Source organism: Cyprinodon tularosa, unplaced genomic scaffold (assembly GCF_016077235.1).
Source record: "Cyprinodon tularosa strain WSP-4 unplaced genomic scaffold, ASM1607723v1 ctg980, whole genome shotgun sequence".
Lineage (NCBI taxonomy): Eukaryota > Metazoa > Chordata > Actinopteri > Cyprinodontiformes > Cyprinodontidae > Cyprinodon > Cyprinodon tularosa.
Window position 1 is genome coordinate 3,224 of NW_024039763.1, and position 23,651 is coordinate 26,874.

Below are 23,651 nucleotides of genomic sequence, written 5' to 3' on the forward strand. Positions count from 1 at the left end.
CCTCCATTTGTACTTGTCTTCTCTATTATAAGTACTTATCTCCAGGGTAGACTACTACTGAAAAACTTTCGTTCCTTTGAACCTGTTTTCTTTATCCTTAAAATGTAAAGGAGTGGTGAGGTGCAAATCTAGCGATGTATTTCTCACATTGATCATTTTACCTACAAAAAGCAAAACGAAAGTCACAAGTCTGATGATGTGTAAAACAGGTTGGATCAGATTTTTTAGTTGAACACACCTTGGAACTCGCCTGTTACGGTAGTTATTTGATCATAATGGTTCAAGAGAGGCAGTTTGTGTTTTTGCTGCTCCTGACTTTTCTATTTAGACTTTCTACAGCAGGTGAGTGAAAATTCTAGCAGGTTTTCATTCTTATGTCAGGTTGACGGGACTCATTGGGTTGACTTTAACTTGTCCACTGGACATCTGAGGAAGGATCAATGTGTGGGAACATATTTAGCAGCTAGCCTGCTGCCTGGTTAGATGATAGTAGGTATTTCACTGATTAAACACAAACAGTCATGTCATGACTATTTGTGGAACAATAACATGTTGGTTCTACATCCTTAAACATCTCTGTAATCTCTGCTGCCTTTCTGACAATTGGTTTCATGACCTGATTGATCAAACAGGTTTCAGTTTGTCATATATGATGTGTTATGATGAGTTTGGTGAAAAACTTGCCACGGCTTGCCAAAATGTTAATGTTACATTAACTTGTTTTATAACCTTTTCTCAATCATTTCTCTAGTATCTTATCAGCCTTTGCTCAGAAAAAATACCTTGACTTATAAATGAAACCAAGGCCGACAGCAGCTCACAGAACCTGTTAGTGTAGATTCCAGAACTATCAGTGGTTTCAACATCCAACACTTCCTCTTGTTTTCTTATTTGTGTTTAAAATCATTCTTTGTCACTTTACATTAAATCAAAATGTCAAACTAAATTTTAAATGGTTTTTAACTAGATATTTTAACCCTGAACAGCTGTTTGGTCCATTTCATGTTTTAAAGATGGATCAGTGATGGAAGCATTTTCATCAATGTTTCAAATTCATGTACAGTATGGGCTGAGCTGAGCATAAGCTGAACATGTTTTAGTCTCCTGACAGGTAAAGGTTTGAAAGAATTATCATCATTTTAATTTTAATAAAATGTTTCTTCTCACTAGATGTAATGATTATACTTGTGAGAAAAAAAGAGTCCTGGTTCAAAACTAAAGGAGAACCTGTTAGATGGAGTTAAAGATTAGGGTAATAGTTAAGAGGCTCGGCCTTCAAATTTCAAAATGTAAGATCTCATCCCCATAGAAGAAATCCCAGAAGAAAAATCCAAGAAGCTAATCAGAGGAAGGGTCTTCCTGCTGTTTATCCTGTAAAGATTTTTATCTGTTTACAACTGAAATCATATAGATAATGTTGACTTTCTTTTTATTTAAAAAGTTACTTGTGACTTGATCTCTATGACAAAGACAAACAAAAAAGGAAGTATTATTTAAAGTGATGTCTTTGCTTACTCTGCAGACACTGAGGTGACATGTGTTTTGGACCAGACATGCATTTTACCCTGCACATTCCAGTACACTTCTGATCTGGTGCTCCACTGGATAGATGTATCAGGAAACCGCAATGTTCACTCCTACTATCGCGACAAAGACCAGCTGGAACATCAGCACCAGCACTTTAAAGGCAGGACCTCACTGTCTAAAGAGCTGTCCAGGGGTAATGCCTCACTAGAACTGACAAGAGTGAGAGCAGAAGATAAGGGAAGATACAAGTGCTACACCAGCACCATTGATGGAAACCAGGAATCATTTGTTAACCTAAAAATTGAAGGTTTGATGTTTGAATTCAACAATTGATTTAAACATGTTCAATCAAAAATCATTTTGTAAAGTAAATAATTTGTAATTGATGTTTTTTTCCTTACTAATCAGACAAGTTACCTTTATTCTAGATGGAAAATGCTATCAGATCCAGCTTTTGTATACTTTTGAAGGTGCTGACCATTATCCAGTGGGACGTGTGGCCTTGTTTTAAAAACATTATGGGACTCATCGTCTAGAATGATTGTACATCCCAATGCCTGGACCCCACAAGAGCAATTCCTGTTTTTGGGTCAGGCTTCACGTTTAGGACTACAGTAGTAGCCGTTCAAAATTACCCTACTTTCCTTGATGGGCCCTTGGCTGTCCCTCACAATTCCTTTTTAAACATCACTTTTTGTACTAAAATATTCTTTCTGTCATGATCTGTGGACATTAAGATCTAAAGATAAGCATCAACTCCTGCTCAGACACTGTAATTCAGTGAAAGGTTGGAGTCAGAGTAAAACATATGCAAGAGGGGGTCACTTGGATAGCTGGAAGTTGTAGGGGATTTAGCCGGGAGTTTGAGGGAAGTGGGCTGCCATTCAGCTGGCGTTTGACTGGGAAGGGCCATTTTGAATGGCTGCTACTGTAAGCTGTGAATTGAGTTCAGGCTGTGGTTAAGGTTAGGAATGAACCCGCAATGTTTAGGTTTAGGGTTAGGGTCACGGTTAGGCTGTAGAAATGAATGGAAAGAGGGGATGGATTGGACAATTCCATTACTTTACCTACTCCAGAAAATATTTCTATACTAGCGTACCCAATGGAGAAGACGGGTCAATCTAGGTAAAGGCATAAGTATGCCAGCAGTCTTCATTAGTGCTGGTAGGAAGGAAGGAAGTAGTGAAAGAAAGCAGGATGCTTCCTATCCATGATTTCATTAACATAGGGACCTCCTAGCATTGCTATCGCTGATTAAGATCCATAAGAAATCCCACAGTCCTTTCCATAACAAGACATATAGGCATATACCACATCAGGGATACAAAATGGATAACATGTTCACATGTACTTTGTGCAACATATGGTAATGTACACACCTTCGTATGTTTGGGTTTTATAAAAGGGAGTTTTGTTGTATTGGATGGCTATAGTCCTAATTTGACGAGCATGATCCATGTGTGTTTCCATCCCTTAATGATGTCAGAAAGGGCGAAGGCTAACCGAATTTAGCACAGCAGACCAGAGTTCCTTTCCTACCCACATTATTGTCCTTACTGTCCTGTGGACCCTGCAGATGGTGAAGGGACAGAAGCTAGGAGCCACAGTCTGCCCAATTCACAATTAGCTGCTGTTTAGTAACACTAAGTAAATGTTCCAAAATCTAAGAATCACAGTGATGACCTTGCTTCTTATAAAATTTTAGAAAAAAGTTTTAATAGATAAAAGAGGAAATAGAACACAATATAACGCAAAATAGGACATCAATCTTTTAATCCAGTTTTTCTCCAGAGGTGGGTTCACAGATTTCTGATCTGTTATCTCAAAGACCATTGAAATAAGTTAAATAACATAGCTACAGTAGTGACTAGCATTATCCCACATATCAAAATTTAACTAGTAAAGGAAAATATTTTGCAAACCATTCATATACTAACTTTCTACTGTTTAATCTCTTTTCACTTTTAACAGATAATTCAGAGTCTGCAGCAACTCAACTCCCCCATACCAGGATAACTGTTCCTCCCAGTGATGGTGAGCAACACCTTTTATGACAGCAGGCCGATTAGCATCATATCATATGTGATGGGAACGTACACTATTTTCATAATAATTATTATGAATTCACAATGATTTAAAAAACCTACAGTGTGGACTGATTTTTAGACAGTTGGAATAAACAACCGGCCTGCATGGAGGTTAAAGATGATATTAAAATAATCTAGTTTGATAAGAACCTTTGTGGTTTCCCCTCCTTTTGGAGGATGTCAATGACTGTCGTTTGGACATCTGTCCTATCAGAAGTTTCCCCCATGGTTGTGCAGAAAATAATACAGCCATCACATAAAATTGATACAATAGAAAAAAGATCTTATGTCATAATATTATTTAATGAGGCATACTGTACATATTGTGGTTTTCATTATCTATAAGCTATAGTCATACAAAACACAAGAAATAAAAGTTTGAAATATTTCACTTTATGTTTGACTATTTTCATTGAAGGTTGAGTTTCTCTCTCTAAGAGATTGATAATAACTTTTTGAAAATAATCTTTTTGTAAAAAATATTTAAATGTCTCTGTGTTACTTTGCTTACAGGGAAAAGTACACCATCTGCAAGATTCACAGAAGAAAATTTGCCCAGGAATAGATTTGCGTTGGTTGTTTGTTTTTTGTTGGTTCTGGCATTTGTTGTCATGCTCTGCTGTAAAAGAGGTAAACAAACCATAACTTTATCATTTTTAAATTTCTTATGTAAATTTTCTGTTATTAAATTAATCCAAAGACTCATTCACAGTCAAGCTTCAGCTGTCAAGTTTCAGAAAATGAAAAGAGAGAGACTTTAGTGCCAGGATCTGAAAAGTGTGACTTTTTTAACGTTGATTTATACCGAAGTATAACATCAAAGTCATTCCCTCCATAGCAGCTGGTCTAACTGCAATGTGGCCTCTTGATGCCAGCCTTGATTAACCAGAACTTAGAAATGAACCACAATTTGACAACAGTGGCACCTTGGCAACAGAGACACAGAGAAAATATAAAAGAAAATAACATGTTTGATTGTGAAAATTAATATTGGACATTGGATCCTGCAATAGCCCCTGTACGGAAAACATACACAGCAAGAATTTAAATTTAAGTAGGCAAATTTGAAGCAAGTGTATCTTTCCGTGATTTAAGGAGGTAAGCCAATTTGCAGATAGATTATGATTTATGTTCAAAATAAGAAATAAAACAATCTGTATTATACTATTTTAAATGCATTTTATTTAATTATTTAATTCTAAAAGCAGAAATGCTCTTTCCTTGGCAGATCAGCTTATGTACCTGGTCAAATTAAGAGAAAATGCAGTTATATAAAAAATTGGTTTTCAATTGGTTTTCACAGTGTAACACTAAATCAATTCCTTATGATGATAGGCAACAAGAAAAGAGACTTTTGGACCAATTCCCCATTTTGCCAGAATAATTTACTTTAACATTATTTTGAAATAACAAGCAGCTTTAACCATCCTAAGAAATGATCACAATTTTTGTCTGCTAGATAACCCTGCGGTAAATGTTGTCTAAACCCCCAACTGGCTCTGTGGGATTTAAAAACATGGGTCCTTGAGATCCTTCTTCCTGCAACCAGCTTTTCAGCAGGCAGCAGTCTCAATCATTGACACATTACAGCTGTGTCCGACGTTCCCCGTAAACTCACAGCAGACACTCATGTTGCTTCTTCAGGTCACCCACAGAGACCCTTGGTTAATGGACTGGACATTTGGCCAAGACATTTCCTAGTTTAGGAACACAATCCAACACAATCCAGATCTAGTATGTCATTAGCCTACAAATAAATGTTTGAGAAATGTGAGCATGGAGCACACCTGCTTACAGATGTGCAGCTTACAGCAACAGTTTCCTCGTTGCTACCAGAGCCTCTCTCCGATCCTCCCTCATTCTCGTTTCTGACTCTCCAGGACGTTTCCTTTATTAGGTGATTTTCCCATTATTTCTAAACTCTAAACATTTCTGAGACATTAACGTCTTCTACATTCTAAGACTAGCTAAGTTCAAACCAGTTCGTTATTCAATATTTTATTTGTTTTGGTTTTTCTTCTTAGCTTGTACTTGCGTTTCTGTGGGGCTAAAGAAAATAAAATGGGAGGAACAGTAAAGTAAATCTATAAAGCTGATCCTTCACAGCCTAGAAGTGAGAGAGCAGATGGGAGGTTTTATCTTTCCTAATTTAGATCTTCTCCTAAATGGTGTAATCGTGTGCATATTTATGTCCAAAAGAAAATTACATTTCATCCCCCATTTCAGAAAGTGACGCTGTCACAGTGGCAGTGGAGGTTTGACAGGACCCAAATGGGGACAAAAACTTGAGGTGGTTACTTGAATGTTTTAATGACAAAAGTTTAAAAGAAGTAAAAATCCACAAAAATCCAAAAATGCTCAAAACCAAAAAATACTCACAACACAAAGGGGATAAAGTAATGCGATAAACCAGTGAAGCATGACTGAACAGGAGGAGATTATACTGTATGGGAGAGAGAAACAAAGACCAGGCTAATTAGCAGATTGGGAGCAGGTGTGAACAGAGGCAAGGCGGGAGCTAGGGAAAAAGAGACTGACACAAAAGGGCAAACAAGAAATATCCAAGAAGTCAAATACAGTCAAAAATGCCTAGAACACAAGAATGAAAAATAAGGGCAATGAAAACTCAGAGATAAAACTTGAACAAAACCAAAACTATGAAAGACACTTGAAGCCGTTATTTCTTGTTATTTTGATAATCGTGTGTTACGGTAAAATGAAAACACAAAAATCAGTTTTTTGGACTGAGTCTTCTGAGTTAAGGTTTGGAGCTACTTTGGGATGCGTAGTGTCAAGGTTTGGTTGGAGAGCGGTAAACATTTAGCCATAGTTCACAAAACAGTGGTGGATAAACTCAGCCAGGCTTGTTCTTTTTTTTTTTTTCTAACAATTTTCTTCTTCTTTTTTGCAGGAAAAAGGTCCAGTAAGATCAGTGTGTAAAGAACCAGACACCAAAAATAGGCTTCTGTTTGTCTGTACCCTACTGCAACACTCAGACTCGTTCCCATAGCAGGGAAATCTACTACGAACAAGCCAAAAACCTATAGACTATCATGGTTGTTAGGATTGGAGTCCAACCAGATGGATGTAAGAATCCTAACACACTGAAAAAAAAAAACTGCTGAAGAACGCTGGCAGCTGAAAGTCACAGAGAGCTTCATAACAATTCTCTGCTGATGAACCTACAAGCTTCAACAAAGAAACATGGTTTTCCCTTTATGAAATGTGTTATACTGTATTTTCTATGAATTATTAAGCTTTAAAGAAGCAAATCTGTTATGAAAATTGATATAGAAGCTAAAAAACTAGCTCTAAGTAACGACTCTCTATGCACTTTATTTGCAGTCTCCGGTTTATGAAGCATTAATGTCATTTTACAGTTTTCCTCGAACGAAAAACTTGTAGCCAGGTGAAAAAAGACCCCACTATCAGTAAAAAAAATTGTATTTTAAAAAGAAAGTCAGTTTCAAATGTAAGGGACAAAAAAAAAAACTACTTTTGGTATCATTCAGTATTGTTCTGAAGCTCAACTTAAAGGGCTAAGTAAATTTTCCCTGATGGGGTTGTGTGAAATAGTTATTAACATAACCAGAGGAGGGTAGAGTACCCAAAAATTGTACTCAAGTAAGAGTAGCACTACTTCAACATTTTTTACTTAAGTAAAAGTAAAAAGTAATCATCCAAGAAATTACTGAGGTAAAAGTAAAACTGTACTTGGTAAAAAGTATTACTTGAGTACTGAGTAACTGTAGTACACCAAAATCTGATTAAATATTTAGAACTGATGCAAACAGACAGACTTTCTGTTCAAGTTCTGGTACTTTAAGGAATCAAATGCATAAAGAATATGGAAGAAATTATAGGACAGGGTAAAGAACTTCCACTGCACTGCAAAAAAAAAAAAAAGTGCAATTTGCCAAGAAATGAAGCGGGAAGTGAGACACTTTGCCAATGGAACAAGACAAATTACATTTAAAATAAGAAAAAGCAACTGCAATAAAGCGCATGTTATCTAATCATTTTATTTTTAAGAGTATAAAAAATCATTCCATTGGCAAATCATCCCATTTACTTACTAATGTTAAATGTATATACACTTGTTTTAAGAAATGTTTACGCATTTATAGATCATATTGCAGTGTGATTATATTTATTGTTTACTGTATGTTTACCTGATCTTGAAATAATTCAAATTACTCACAGAGGACAGAGGAGTCAGAGAGTTTACTCAAGTACTTAACAGGAATATTACTCTAAAAGTAATTAGTACAGAAAAGTAAAACTACTCCTAAAAGTGTGGTAGTAGCCAATCAAAACTTTCCCCACTTTCCTTGAAGGGGCCCTTGGCTGGTCCTTGGTTGGTCCCCTAAGATTCCTTTTTTAAACATCAATCTTTGTACTAAAATATTCTTTCTGTCATGATTTGTGGGCATTAAGATCTAAAAATAAGCATCATGTCCTGATCTGACCCTGTAATTCAGTGAAAGGGTGGAGTAAGAGGTAAAAAATATGCACGCCCAGGAGAAAGAGGGCTTCACTACAGTGGCTGGGGTTTGGCTGCCAGTTGGCGTCTGACTGGGAAGGACCATTTTGAATGGCTGCTACTGTAATACATTTTATTAAAGTTACTTAAGTAAATGTAACTGATTAAATATAGCTAGTTACTATCCACCTCTGAACAGAACTCTCTTTATCGCACTGTCTTAGAATTTCTTTTAGATTAAAAACACAGATTATCATTATTTTCATTTTTTTATTTTATAACCTTAAAATAATCTTGTTGGTTTGTAGGATCTTCTATGACTATGTATACATCTGAAATAGGATTAAGAGTTTCAAATGTTATCACTGTTTGGTCTTATGATTATAAAGATAAAAGATAATTTAACACGGTAAATTAGATTTGTTCAGTCTGAAGCCTCGGCATAAATCCAACTGGAAAACTACCTGCCTGAAGAATGCCTCATCATGCCCTCTTAGCTGTCATCATTCAGGACTCTGCATTTAGGTTCAGATTGACAGACCCGTCTTCTCTGTTGCTTCTCCACCTTCATCTCACTGGACTGTTCATGGTTCCCCTGACCTGCAGCCTCTATTACTACACCAGTGTTTTACTCTTCATTAAGAAAGATCTACCCGCTAACATGTTCCCCTGGGTTCAGAGCTGCAAACACCATGTTTTCATGTTGATCTTGAATTCAGTCCCTTCTCATTTTCTTAATACTGACACTTTACCTGTTTAAATCAAGACTTAAAACTCATCTGTTCAAGACGGCATACCTCCATTGTATTTAATATTATGTATTTCTTGATTATATTTTTTGTTTTCTGGGGAGTTGTGAAAACTGTTTTGAATAAAATTTATTTTATTTTATATTATGTTCAATATTTTTTGCAGCATTTCTCTGCATGAGTCTCTCTATATTGAAAAGTTCTACGCTCTTGTTGTGCCATATACCATGATCATACTTTTTGGTCATTGGGAACCAGCTGTGGAATCTCTGCAGCCCTCCCTTTTCAGCCAAGGCCTACACAGGACCTCCCACAGAGGTGTGACTTTGCCAGCCCCTGCTCCCTGTGAGGACAGAATTCTCAAGATTCTCTCTCTTTGCCTGTTGCGCTCTGTGCTCCTCTCCCTTGCCCATGAAGCTTCGGCCCCGGACCTCCACTGTGGTGGAGAACAAAGGCCCAGGGGAACCAGATCTCCAGAACCATCAAGGATGGGTCATTGGGGTAACCTTTCAGAACCAAATTACTGCAAGACAGACCTTTTGCAACACATTTCTCTTGAGTTTAAGAACTTATAGAGCCAAACCGGAGAGAATGTCTACCCTGTCTTGATGAACGACTGAGAAAAAGAGGACCTCTGCTGTGTGCCACTGAGACAAAGAAACCCCTGGTCACTAAGGATTTAAACACTGATGTGAAATGAAATGAAATGAGATTTGAAATGAGATTTATTTGAACATGATACAAATATAAAAAAAAATAAAATAGTGCACAGTAACAAGAAGTGCATAAAAAAGAAGAAAAAAAAATACAGATATTTGTTTCCATTAACATATCATGCTCAAAACATTAGTAACATTAGTGTTCATGTGTTCCTCAGATGCTCATTACATTTCCATTAGCAAGTATGACCAAGAGTCATTTAGTGGAATCCTGATGTCTATTCGCTGCTAGCTATTTCAAGGAGGGTAAAGAATCAATTAACTAAAGGTTTTTGGTTCCTGATTAAGCAAATCATTCAAAACATTATTTGGCCAAATAATGTTTTATTCACCTCATGGATTTGCATTGTAAATTGGTCTGAAAATATTCCAATTTCTTTAAAATTAGTGAAAAGCCAATTTGAACATTTACCCAATTATTCCAGATAAACTTTGGTTTTAAACACAAAAATCCATCTTAAACTGTAATAAGGTTTTCAACCATGCTTCCCTTCCTCTTTGTACATAGTAGTTTAGTTTAGTTTAGTTTCACTAGTTTTAGTTAAGAGTTTTAAACTGAAATTTGTTTGACTTGGAGCTGATTGATTTTTGTTAATAAAATCTTATATTTTGAACAGAAGTTGTGTTGAATTTATACAATGTATGTGTAGAACTGTTTGACCATGATTAGTGCTTGAATCACTCTTTCATCTATTGTTCTAACACACAGTTAGTAGGGCGTGTGTCATAAGCAGTATATAACAGCTGAAATAATATCTGATTAAATAAAATATTTTACCACCCCTACCAAGGAGTGCAATAAACATCTTAAAGTATCAGAAATATAAATTACTAGCTGGCTGGGCAGACAACACTCTGCATTTCAGATGCACAGTATATATACCCTGTGCGCACATCAAATAGCGGCTTCAGCGGTGTGAAGCTGACACCCCAATGATGTGAAAAATATCACCAAATAGAATTAATTGTTGGTGCTCCATTAGTGCAGGTTTGTGCATTATCATAACCAAAATTAAGGATAATTTGTTCTCCTTTTGTTTCATCGACATTGATTTCTTTCTTATTTTTGTCGTCAAAATTTCTCTAGCATGGAACAATATTCTTGTTATTGTCCTTCCCATCTGATTGCATCGAATCCAGACCCCTTTTTTGAGTAAGTATGTAGTGACAGTGGAAGTTAACCTACAGCATAACCAGGCTCAGTGTAAACCCCATAAGCTGGGGGTTAAAGGCAGAGCAGTCCTTTTAAACATTCTGCATGTTTCCAGGTTCGATCTGTTATTTCAAATGTTTTCCTGCAGTTGAACAGCCTTATTTAGCCAATCTTTCTTGTATTTTTTTTTTATAAGCAAACTCCTTTTGGAAGAAAACATACTTTGAGCCTTTTTAAGATAAAGTAGTCTGCGAATATAAATTATTTTAAAAAAATGTTAATAAGATATTGATCAACACTGTATCATAGCAACAATAATCATAATAGCATTAGAGAATTTCATTTGACGGCTCCAAACAGAGTTTAATATTTAGGTTGTGCATTTAGATTGTTTTTTTTGTCAAAGCCTTTTGGAGTTTCAAATGGCCGAAATAATATATATAATCTTCATTAAGCTGTTTCTTTGTTTAAGGACACTAGGGAGCAATTTAACCAGCTGGTGCCCCTAAGATATATATACTTTTTGGTTATAACAGGGAGGCATTAATGTGAATGTTTAAGACTTCCAGAAGCCACCTTGTTGATACGGAACTTATTTTAATAATCTGTTTCCTGATCTGACCATTTCGGCATGCAAGTGTGAGCGAAGGTACTGCCTGTCAGCCTTTAGCTCACTGGTTCTTCATGGAATGTAGATCTACAGCCTTTACCACATATTTGGTTTAGTCACTGTTACACTCCCATTATTCACCTCTAACTTGAGACCAGTAGACAGCTGATCAGGAAAACAACATGGCCAAGATCATTTACTTTGGAACTTTGCTCTTTCTGACTTTTCTTCTGTCTGTTTCTGGGGGTGAGTTAAACATGTTAACCTTATCTGAACCTTCTTTCTCAAAGGTGATTTTAAAGAACATTTGTTGTGTTTTCTTCTGTTGTTTAATCTGAGGACTAAACAAAGACCAGTAAACACAATAACTAAGGAGAAGGTTTATTTAAACTGAAAGAATACATTATAAAATAATGTTATTAAAGAAGATGGATTTATGTTTAAGTGCTTAAAATCAGTTTTCCAAACTCTATACATTCACATGGAAAAGCTTTTTTATAAAAAAATTATTTTTTTAAAGACATAGAATAACTAAAAAAAAACAAAAACACAATTTTAAACGATTCTATAATTGATATCCAAGAGGCGACCTTTAATTCAGCTGCTGGTATTTAGGATAAAACAGATATTTTGCCCCACAGCAGCTTTTTCTGATTAACAACGTTCAGTGAAACTATGACACACATGCTTAGATATTATGTAGGCTGTGTCCGAACATCCGCCCTAAACCCTGGATCCCTCCGTCACTATGGAGTGGGGACTTTTTACTTGCCAAGCAATCTGGTATATCTGCCCATCTAGTGACCATGGTTGATCAAACCTTTTCAAGGTGGGTTGTGGGAAATTTTGAGTCCACTGCATTTTCATCCACTTGACATTCGGACACTCATCTAAAACGTTGTAACCACTATATAGTGCCCTATATAGTGATTAGGGTGGACATTCAGATACAGCAGTGTTAAAAAACATACAGCATTAAGACAGAAAAAAGAAAGGAAAAAAGTTTTTTTTTTTCATATTTATGTTTTTTTTTTCTTTTTTTTTAATAAATCTTCTGTGTTTTGGCTTCCTATTTGTTTAATAAATATTGATACTGGAAAGGCAGACGTGAAGTTTTGTACATCTGAAGTTGGTTCCAAATTGGGGACACCAGGAATTTCAAAAAAAAAAACCTTAAACTGAGAGAGAGAGACAGAGAGAAAGACCTTTGGGAGCCATTTATTTTTAGTCAGCAGCTCCAAAAGTATTTTCTGTTCTTGTAAATTATATAACTTACAGGAACCTGGAGGGAAGCAGCGAAAGTGTGACATTCCAACAGATATTGGAATCAGTGCTTCAATGTCAGACAAACCCATTTGCGCAGGGATGGATAAAATCTTTTGATAAACCAATGGTTAGTGAGTCAGGCATGTCTGACTCACTAACCATTTCCCTTGTCCTTTGACCACAGAGCAGCCGACTTGCTTCCAACCCCAATGAATCATGGGATACAGTAGTCCATGAAGGATACACCTGACCCATCCTTCAAAGCAAGGGAATAGAAGGCTGCATTTCTCAGCCACATAGGAAGGAGTCTTCAGATTTGAACAGGCGACGGCCATGTAATCTGACAACAAATCTGTTTTTCGGAAGACGCAGCCTCAAAGCCTCTTTAGGACAGACGGCTCCGTTCTCTGAAATTTTCTGCACTTTTAAAGATGGGAGACATTTTTTGTTTTTTAGAGTTAGTGATAGCGTTAATAACATGGAATACTTTTGATTTTAATTGTATATGTATAAAGTAAACATATTTTCCTATAAACCTCCAGATTGAAGTGTTCTATTTGCGTCCAGCTACATGAATGTGGTTGATCATGTTAAGTCGCCCTTTATTCACTGTCTGAAAATCTGGGCTGATTTAAGGGCCATATTGTGTTGTTAATCATTATTGTCATTTAGAGATTGGAAAAGTGATTTTGTATTCAGTTCCTGTCTTAGAGAATAACCTCAGCATAAAATTTAAAAATGATTTTTTTCCTAATTTGACATTAAATTCACCATTTTCTTGTTGCAGCCACTGAGGTGACCTGTGTTTTCAGAGAGAGCTGCTTGCTACCCTGCCATTTCCAGGCTGGAGCTCAACTAGTTATCCACTGGATGCAAATGTCAACTGGAAACTCTGTGGTTCATACCTACTATAGGGACAAAGATCAGTTGGAACACCAGGTGCAGAACTTTAAGAATCGGACATCACTGTTTAAAGATCAGTTTTCCAAGGGAAACGCTTCCCTGCTGCTGACAGGAGTGACGATTGAAGATGAAGGAAGATACAAGTGTTACACCAGCACCGTCAGAGGAAATGAAGAATCATTTGTTAACCTGAAAACAGAAGGTAGGACTTCCTTACTGGAAGCTTTAAACACAGATTCTCAGCTGCTGTGCTGTTCAGCAGCTGCTGTGGTGCTACACATTTTTCAATCCAATTAATTAATTTTTTTTTTTTTTTATATAGATATTTTTATTAATTTTTGGTTTCATAACAACAACAAAAAATAACAAGGAACAGAACAAAAGCTCAGCAGTGCAGTCCAAAGGAGACAAAAAAAATAAAATGATAAAAAATAAAAAGGGGGCGTGCATAATTCCGTCATGATATAGTCCACATCTAAACATTTATGAATGCCCTTGACAGAATAGTACACGTGTCCCTCAGCATAGTCCAAAAAGGGCTTCCATATGCATCCAAAAATATCAGTCTTAGAGTGGACGAGGCACGTTAGGAAGTCAAGATATGTTCCAAAACAAGCTTCTTACATCCAAAGATACTAAGAGATTTATTAGAGAGCCAGTGTAACAAGATATTCTTTCTTGCACAGAAAGTCAAGACATCATACAACTTACTCTTGTGTTGATTTTTTATATGTCCATTCGGTAGACCAAGGAGGAGAGACACTGGATTGGGATCGATGTTGGTTTTAATGATTTTACTAATCTCAATCAGAATAGACTTCCAGTAAGACTGAATCTTGGGGCATAACCAAAGACAGTGTGAGAGGGTGTCTTCATGTATTTTGCACTTGGGGCACAGTGAAGGTTTAAAGTTAGACACCTGGTTTGGGGCCAAGTGAGCTCTATGCAGTAATTTAAGTTGCTATGCCCAGGAACGATTACAGATAGTAATTTTTCTGGCCGAGTTCCAAATGCTGCTCCACATTTCATCAGTAATCTCGATATTCAGCTCTCCTCCCCAGGCCTGGGCCAGAGTTGGTAAGTGACACTTATCACATTTTAATATTTTATAGCATATACTGAGTGACATTTGACGAGTATCGAAAAACAATTTTTCGATGCCTGAAACCTCAGTGTCCCTGAGTAGAGTTGTTTCTTTTTTAACAAAGTCTCTTATCTGGAAGAAACGGAAAAGGTTATTTTTCCCTACTCCAAAAGCCTCCACAACTTGATTAAATGACATAAGGATCCCCTCCTTAAAAAGACAGCCCAGAGAAGAGACACCCTTAGCCACCCATTCCCCAAAACCTGCATCTGTCATACCCGGAAGAAAGTCAGGGTTCTGGATAAAAGGTGTAAATGGGGATGTTTTCCCAATACTTCCCTCGATATGTCGAGCTGCCCTCCAAGCTTTGACTGTATTCACGGTAATTGGATTATTACAACATTTGTTTATCGTTTTCATGTTTTTAACAAAAAGCAGGCTTTTAAGAGGGCATTCGCATAACAAGGCTTCTATGTCCAGCCACACTGTGGGTTGATTTCCAGATATCCATTTCGTGCATATAATATAAGAGAACTCAATTGATATTTTTTGAGATCTGGAAGATCTAAACCTCCCATGTTCCTTGGTAGTTGCAGTGTTGACATTTTAATCAATGGCCTTCTTTTGGCCCAAATAAAGGATCCAAACCAACTCTTCAATTTTTGGATCCACCTCTGGGTAAATAATATAGGAATCATCCTAATTGGCTATAACAAGCGTGGGAGAATGTTCATCTTAAGAAGCGAAATTCTGCCCAGCCAAGATATGGGAAGACAATTCCAGCGTTCGAGGTCTAGCTTAATTTTTTCAAATAATGGGACAAAGTTTGCTTTGAACATCTGATCGAAGTTAGGTGTGATAAATATGCCAAGATATTTAAATCCTGCAGGGGACCATTTGAAAGGGGAGCTGGGGATATAGAGTTGTCTACCCAGGGGCATGGCCTCAGATTTGGAGAAGTTTATTTTGTATCCCGAAAATGAACCAAACTGATTAATAATTTCGATGACCCTTTCGACTGAAGCGGTAGGTCTGGAGAGAAACAACAGGACATCATCGGCATATAGGAAAATTTTATGGGTTCTCCGATCAGTGTTGACACCGTATACAGTGGGATCACTACGAATTGCTTCAGCCAGTGGTTCGATTGCGAGAGTGAATAAAAGAAGCGAAAGGGGGCAGCCCTGCCTGTTTCCCCTTTCCACCTTGAAATTTCTAGACCTAACTCTATTTGTAATAATAACTGTAGAGAACTTTAATCCAACTAATAAAATTTGGGCCCAATCCAAATTGATGCAGGGTATGGAAAAGGTAGGGCCACTCCACATGGTCGAACGCTTTCTCTGCATCTAAGGAGACTACAAGGCCATCCATCGCTCGCCGTTGACATAACTGAATCACATTCAAAAGACGTCTGAGATTGTTAGAGGAATTACGACCCTTGATAATACCTGTTTGGTCTATGCCTATCAAAATGGGTAGAAGGTTTTGCAAGCGTGTTGCTAGGATTTTGGATAGTATTTTCAAATCCAGATTAAGCAATGAAATAGGTCTATAAGAACCACAGTTTTCTGGAGGTTTTGATTTCTTAAGAATTAAGGATATATTTGCTTCCCGGAGGGATGGGGGGAGGACACCGTTATCAAATGAGTCGTTCAGCATAGATAAGTAGGGCTTTAACAGGAGATGTTTAAATTTTTTTTATAGGATTCCGAAGTAAGCCCATCCGGGCCCGGTGCTTTCCCTCCCTGGAGGGATCTGATAGCTCTTTCCACCTCAGCCTCGGATATTTCTGCATTTAGGTCTTTCTTTTTGCCCTCTGGTAGATTGGGCAATTTCATCTTTGAGAAAAATGCTTCCATTAAAGATTGGGAGTTTACACATTGCTCAGATTGATATAAATTTTTGGAAAATTCAAAGAAAGCTGCATTCATTTTCTCTGGGTCTGTAGAGCATGAACCCCTCCGGTCTGCCTGGTTTGTCCCCATATTCAAACAGTCTTTGTTTGGCAAATTTGACTTTGTCTGTAGCGTTCTGCGTTAGTAATGTATTTAGTGAACACCGGATAGCATTGAGCTCCCCCAACTTAGACTGTGAGGGTTTTTTAACATATTCTTCTTCCGTGAATTTGAGCTTTCTTTCTAATATGTTTTGTTGTTCTGTAATTCTTCGTTTTTTACTGCTCGTATAGGATATTATTAATCCTCCACTAAATGCCTTAGCTGTGTCCTAAAGCAAGGAGGGGCTGCTAGCAGAAGGAGAGTTGATAGCAAGAAATTGTTTGAATTCTGTTCTAAAATACTCTGCAAATTTTTCATCTTTTAAAATTAAAGGATTTATTCTCCAGTGATTTGATTGAACCGTAGCATTTTTAAGGGTAAAATTTAAATACACTGCAGCATGGTCAGATATTACAATGTGTCCTATTTTACATGAAGCAACTTGTCCTAAAATACTTTTAGGTAGAAAAAAATACTCAATATGGGTGTGGCATTTATGGGGGTTAGAGTAAAAAGTGAATTCTTTTCCAGCAGGGTGGAGTTTTCTCCATGTGTCCACAAATCCCGCCTCCTCAAAAATATCAAAAATCTGTTTTGATTTACCAGGAATTGGAAGGGGGCTCATGGGGAACCTATCAATCAGTGGATTCTTAAGACAGTTAAAATCGCCTCCCACAATCAGATTTTCAAGAGAGAATAATGGCAAGTTTTGCCATTATTTCCGTTAGGAAATTAATAGGGTGACCTGGTGGAAAATAAACATTAAGTATGGCAAATTCTTCTTCCCCCCTAAACACACAGGGGGCCATCCTTCTTTAACTAAGCAGGTGTGCCTCACCTATCTGATGAAGACACACACAGGTAAACAAACCCAAAAGAGAGAGTCCAACATCTATCATTGCCGCGCACCATTACACAAAAAAAAGAAACTCAGGAATGCACAACAGAGCAGATAAGTTTGAAAAGAGTCACCACTTGACCTTATATACGAAGAGGGAAAACAAAAAGAATCAAAGGATATTTGGAGATAAAAACCCCGTTGCCGTCCGGTCCGGAGCGCTTGCCTTCGCACACCTCCACTGGCATCACTTCAGCGTAAGTTGTCCACAAACTCCATCGCCTTATCCGGCGAAGCAAAAATCTTTGCTTCCCCATCGCGTATAATCCTCAGCCTGGCCGGGTATAGGAGGGAGTACTGGATCGTTCAGACTCTACGCCCTCCCTTAAACCAAGCGCCCGGATGTTTTTTCTCCTGCCTCTATTTTTGAGCCATCGTTAGGACTTCTTTTTCCAACTTTTTTATGTGTGCAGGCTTTCCTCCTGAGCTGCAATCCTGTCCTCCACGTCTGTAGTGTTTCGGGCCTATTCCTTTATCTCCGTGGCTTGGCTCTTAAGCATTTCAGTCAGAATGTCCACCTTCTGGGAGATAACTGATGAAATGTTCCAGGTAATTTCTTCAATAATTTGGCGTAGGGCAGGGTCAAGTGTGGCGGTCCTACTAACCTCTGGTAGCTCAACACTTGGCTCAGTGTTAACCATGTTACCTGTGCTAGCCAGATTGGATTCTGTTTCACAGGTCTTGTTGGTTTTCTTTAGGATTTTGGGAGGCATTGTGCTGGATTGAGTCAAAGGAGCGTACATCAGCGTTCGTATTTCTGCGTTTAGTTGAATGTCTTGGTAGAAGGATGGTATTCTGCTCAGATATAGAATATATGGTGCGCAGAGCAACAAAGTCGACCGCTCGCTACGCTGCCATCTCGGAAAACCCAATTAATTAATTGTTAATCGCTATAAGTAATGCACTGAACTTCCAAATCAAGTTTTTGTACCATATTTTTGTCTCCCACACTGTTTACATTTGATCACTGCTGCACTTTAAGAAATGGAAATGTCAGGAAAGCTATACAAAAAGAAATTTCGGTGTATACAAAACAACAATAAAAAGTAAAAGTCCATTTTATTTGTCTGCAGCTCCCGTGGCTAAAGTCATCATCTATGAGGAAGCAAACCAGATCATCTGCAGCTCAGAGGGAATCTACCCTCAACCTAAACTCTCCTGGTCCACCATCCCTCCGTCCAACACACCTCTAAATGTTACAACCACAGTCCAGCAGACTGAGGATCAGCTTTACAGCATCCGCAGCTCTCTGGTTTTAGAGGATGATCCTGATGTGACCTACAGCTGCACCGTCAGAACTCAGAGGAACAACATGACGTCCACTTATAGGAAACCAGGTGACCTACCTGTGAAGAACACTGACATATGTTTGTTAAATTAGCTGATGTTTTTACTTTCTTCTATCACCTTGGAGGGAAATAGATTGAATTTATTATTTTCTTGAAAATTTCCACTGAAAACTAAAGGTCCATCTGAATCCATTAGATCGGAAAGGACTCTTTATCCATAGAGGAAGAGTGTCAGTAGTCTTCATGTTAGTTGTTATCCTAGTGGTCCTGGCGGTAAGGGAGGAGGTGAAAAAGAGAAACCTGTAAACTTTCTATCTTAGTTCGTTTAGCTTTAAAATTTTCACACATATCTTTCACTTAAAGAGTAAATTACATCTAATCTTTTTTTTATAAAATGCAAGCTAGGTATTGTCTAATGGCTTATATTTGAAGAGTCTATTTAGGATTTTAAGTGTTTTGGCAGCCATAATCAAGTGAATTTACTAAATAAAGTAACGTTTCTAAGCAGTGTCTCCAGAAACTGCTTTTTTAAAAATATCTTGCCTCATTTGACGTCACATTGGTGATTCACATCAGGTAGAGCAGACATGTTTGAGTTTGGTAAAAGTTTTGGATCATAAACATTTTGCTGGTCATATATATGGTCAAATATGGTCAAAAGGAATGGTTTCTCTGGCGGCAGACACTTCCCCACCAACAGCTGTTTTTTGTTTCTTTCTGCCTCATATTTTGCCCTGTGATCTGTGTGTAAGTTCAGCAAAATCTCTCAGAATTACATCTGTGGTTCTGAAAAATAGTAGGATTCTGCAGGACTAAACTATTGAGGTGAAGGACAAACTGTGACACCTCTATGTCTGTCAGCAATGATGGTACTTTTTCCAACACATGAATGAGTTAAGTAAAATAATTACAATCTCCTGCAGTTACTAATTAATTTTTTGACCAACAACCCAAACACTTACAGTATGAGATCATGATGTTAGCTCACAAGCTAAAACTGGTCTCACTCCATGAGTCTTGACCTGCTTTCCACTGATAGCTGTGATGTCCCTTTTGGCCATTAATTCTTCCCTGGCTTTAACCTGCAACATGTTCTTCAAAGGTATAGTGGAAGATGTTCTTTTTCCGAGTGGATCATCAAAATAAGTGGTCCTCCTAATTGCCAATCATTCTGCTGATATGTTTACATAAGGTCGTCCTACCTGCTTGTCCCCATTTTCAATTACCAGTGGTGGGTCTGACATAGTGGAACAATTGCTAACCTTCTTTTGGAAACGAAGCTTGTATGAGCGATGCAAAGAGCAACTTTTAAACAGAGCTTGCACGAGGAGAAATGGGTCAGCGCACGCTTTCACACATTTAATATGTGTTCCCTCTTGGGAAAGAGTACAGGGTTGTGCATGTGCATTTTTTTTAAAGTGTGCAAAGTTGTAGAAACTGAGACTCAGGCAAATCTTGCAAGGAAGGACATATTTATTTTTTCGTCTGCAGACGGAGGGAAAAAGCTCTGACTGGCGTGGCTTTTCACCCCTGCATATGAAGAACTTTTTCGCACATCAACATTGATTATTCTCAATACAGACTCCCCACCCCACCAAGGTCATTTCCCGTTAGGTTAATAAATCTTCCACTTCTCAAAACAGCCGTCGTCTTGTTCATGCCATGAGGGAGGCTGTGTGAACACATCCTAATCTCTCATGACCTTCGTTTGGAGCCTATGAATGAAATCAGACATACCTCAAATTTTTTATTCCACAAGTGGAAAGGGCGGGTCTTTTAAAACATTTGCGAAAATCCTTGATTATACCTTTAATAGCAGTACCATTGCCCACAATCCTTTGCATGACGGGATGCCCTTGTGACAAAAATGAACAAAAATACATATGTTTTGGCTCTGATGGAGAGCTTCAGCCATTGGCTACATATGACTTTGGAGTTTTTTGGATGGCTGTAGCCTCAATTTGACAACTGTCATCCAACTGTTTTTTCCATCATGTCAAAACTTCCGTTAGGCTAAAGGATGTCCAGATTAAGCATATCAGTCCAGGGTTCCCTTTATACTTATAATAGTGTTTTACTGTTGATCCCAGAACAGATGAAGCAATAGGAGGCAGGAACAGGAGCTACATTTGCAGCATTTGCATTGAGGGTAGGTTTTAAAATCCAGATCTACTTTCTCTGATAATTAAAAGCAGCCTAGTTTCAGCTGTGGAAAATTAGGTGAAAGAGGGAGAGCACTGCAGATCCCAAAGCAGAAAACCTAAACAACAGTCCAGTGTTCCTAAGGCTGGCTCCACACTTGCCTTGACCAAAATGCGCTGTGCAGCATTCAATACCCAATCTATTCAGAATCCGTTCACACACCCAGACCGCTTCTCCTTATTTTGAAATTTCCTAGATCTGCTTTACTCTTTCCAAATCTGACTTCCTATTTCGCTATTTTAGAAATTGCTCCATCATCTGTGTCGATGCATATTTCTAATGGATGACAGAGGGAAGCTGTCGTCATGCAGCAGAGGCACAGACCCTGTGTGAATTAACTAATTGAGTAGAGTGGCTTCAGTCTGTGGGGGAAAACAATCAGATGAGGTTGTTTGTGTGAAACAGGGTTTACTTTGTTGCTGTAGGCCGTCTACCAAATTAAGTGGTGGAAGCTCTTTATATCTATTTGTTAAACGGAGTTCAAAATCCCACAGAGATGCTAAACTTTGTTTTTCTTCACATGCAGGAACTTCACCGCGTGTTAAAAATACTATACACTGGAAAGTGGTTGTTGGTTTGATTGTTATGGGACTCCTTGCAGCTGTAGGCTATTGTATATGGAAAAAAAGGTAAACCACATTCCCTGTTCAGTTTTGACCTAACTGTATATATTTTGCTTTGGTTGATGCTTGTTTATGTTGATTTGCTCTCTAAACTTAATATTTCTTTTGTCCCACAGAAAAAAGATAGAATGCTGTTATGAAGACTTTTATAATCAACTCGTATTGTAGGAATTACAAGATAAAAGGAGTTAACAGATATTTTATTTTTTTAATGAGTAACATTATTACATTTTGTAAACACCTACCTACCTACCTACCTGCCTACCTACCTACCTACCTACCTACCTACCTACCTACCTACCTACCTACCTACCTACCTACCTACCTACCTACCTACCTACCTACCTACCTACCTACCTACCTACCTACCTACCTACCTACCTACCTACCTACCTACCTACCTACTCACCATGACAAGGTGTCATGGTGAATAGATGAGGTCAAGCTCATATACACAAAGGAATGAATATAGTTATTGCAGGTAATGGTTTTGTAAGTTTTACTGTTAAAAATAAAATTGTCTTGGTAAATTGTTTCTTCTGCCTGGTGTTTGTATTTTTCCAATAAAATTAGTTTGTGTTATTTATTTTATTAAAGTATTAAAATACAGAATTAGAACATATCCTAACACATTTGTCTGTCTTTATTATATAGAGTTACAGGTCAGATGTCATATTTCAGTTACTCAGTACTTAAGTAGCCTTTTTAGGGAATGCTATTTCACTTTAAAGTATTTTCTTGGATGGCAACTTTATACTCTTATATTCTTACTTGAGTAAAACGACAGTAACAGTAAGTTTTCAAATATATTTGCTTCTTAGAAAAGCTAAAATAATAGTTTAGTAAAGACACCTTTTATTTGTTTTTAATTAATAAACAACAAAGAAGTGAGGTTTATACTGATATATATTTTATCAAGAAGCAGAATATACTCTTTATATTTACTTTGTTGCTTTACCTCTGATAAAGAACACATTTCCAGATGTAAATGGGAACAAAACCTCCATATCCTCCTGCTTATTACATCAGGGTTGCAGACACCTATCTGGAGTACCCGGAGAGAACCCACGCATGCTCAGGGAGAACATGCAAACTCCATGGAGAAGAGGAAATGAACCAGAACCTTCTTGGTGCAAGCTAACAGTGCTACAAACTGTGCCACCATGCAGCCCTCAACAAAACATGGAAACATCAATAAATGTATATATACATTTTAAGAGTGTTATTGTTGTTTCTATAGAAACAACTAAATATGAAAGTCAAATGCTATTTTACTTCAGTTTTAATATATATAATTCATTGTGGTGATAACTGAGATCACTGTATCGCCTTTGCTTGCTTATGTAAAACTTAGAAATTAGATTTAAAGCCGCCATTAATCGTATCTTAAAAACTAAACCTATTTTTTAAGATATGCCTTTTATATTTTATGAATGATATTTTCTATCATATTTATGTGATTTTATTAGCCGAGTCTAAAGTCATTGTTATTTGAACAATTAGATAAATTGGGTATATTATTTCAGTTTGTGTTATTAGTTGTTTTGTGCATTTCCAGTAAGTGGTGCTGTAATATCAGCACTCAGACTGATTACTTTACCTGCAGTGGTCAGTTTAAAGAAACAGGTTTATATGGGGTGCCGTTATTTAGCTTGTTTTAAGAGAAAAGTAAGGTTTTTTTTTTTCCCAAGTTGTTTTTTGACTATGTCATTCATTCATTTCTAAAACTCTTACTTTGTTAAATAAATATTTAGTTTGTAGCTAAATATTTAGTTTGTTAAATCATTATTAAGCTCTATACTAAATATTTAGTTTGTTAAAAAATATTTAGCTAAAAAAAACATTTATTTAACAAACTAAATATTTTGCGAAAATGCAAATTAAGTTACCGAAACGTAGTAGTGAACTACCAAAGTAAAAGCCTGGGAATCTCTATACAACTCCCATGTTATCTTCGTCACACTCACAGAAAATTACAAGTTAATATATGAAAAAAAAACTTCTAAAATGGATTTTGTTCTTTAAAATAGTTTTATTTGACCATATACATTTGTTTTA

At 37.2% G+C, this 23,651-nt stretch overlaps 1 protein-coding gene across 1 annotated transcript; it reads left to right on the forward strand.

The window, feature by feature from the left end:
* Window positions 1-251: 251 nt before the first annotated feature.
* LOC119777146 (myelin-oligodendrocyte glycoprotein-like) lies at window positions 252-8,108 on the forward strand. Its single transcript, XM_038275939.1, has 5 exons — window positions 252-342; window positions 1,523-1,834; window positions 3,499-3,561; window positions 4,128-4,244; window positions 6,526-8,108. The coding sequence occupies exons 1-5, from the start codon at window positions 276-278 to the stop codon at window positions 6,552-6,554; spliced, it is 588 nt and encodes a 195-aa protein (XP_038131867.1). The 5' UTR covers window positions 252-275; the 3' UTR covers window positions 6,555-8,108.
* The last annotated feature ends 15,543 nt before the right edge of the window (window positions 8,109-23,651 follow it).

Coding starts and splice junctions, on each gene's coding strand:
- LOC119777146 (XM_038275939.1), top strand. CDS start 276: ATGGTTCAAGAGAGGCAGTTTGTGTTTTTGCTGCTCCTGACTTTTCTA. Junction 3,562..4,127: donor AACTGTTCCTCCCAGTGATG/GTGAGCAACACC, acceptor CTTTGCTTACAG/GGAAAAGTACACCATCTGCA. Junction 4,245..6,525: donor CATGCTCTGCTGTAAAAGAG/GTAAACAAACCA, acceptor TCTTTTTTGCAG/GAAAAAGGTCCAGTAAGATC.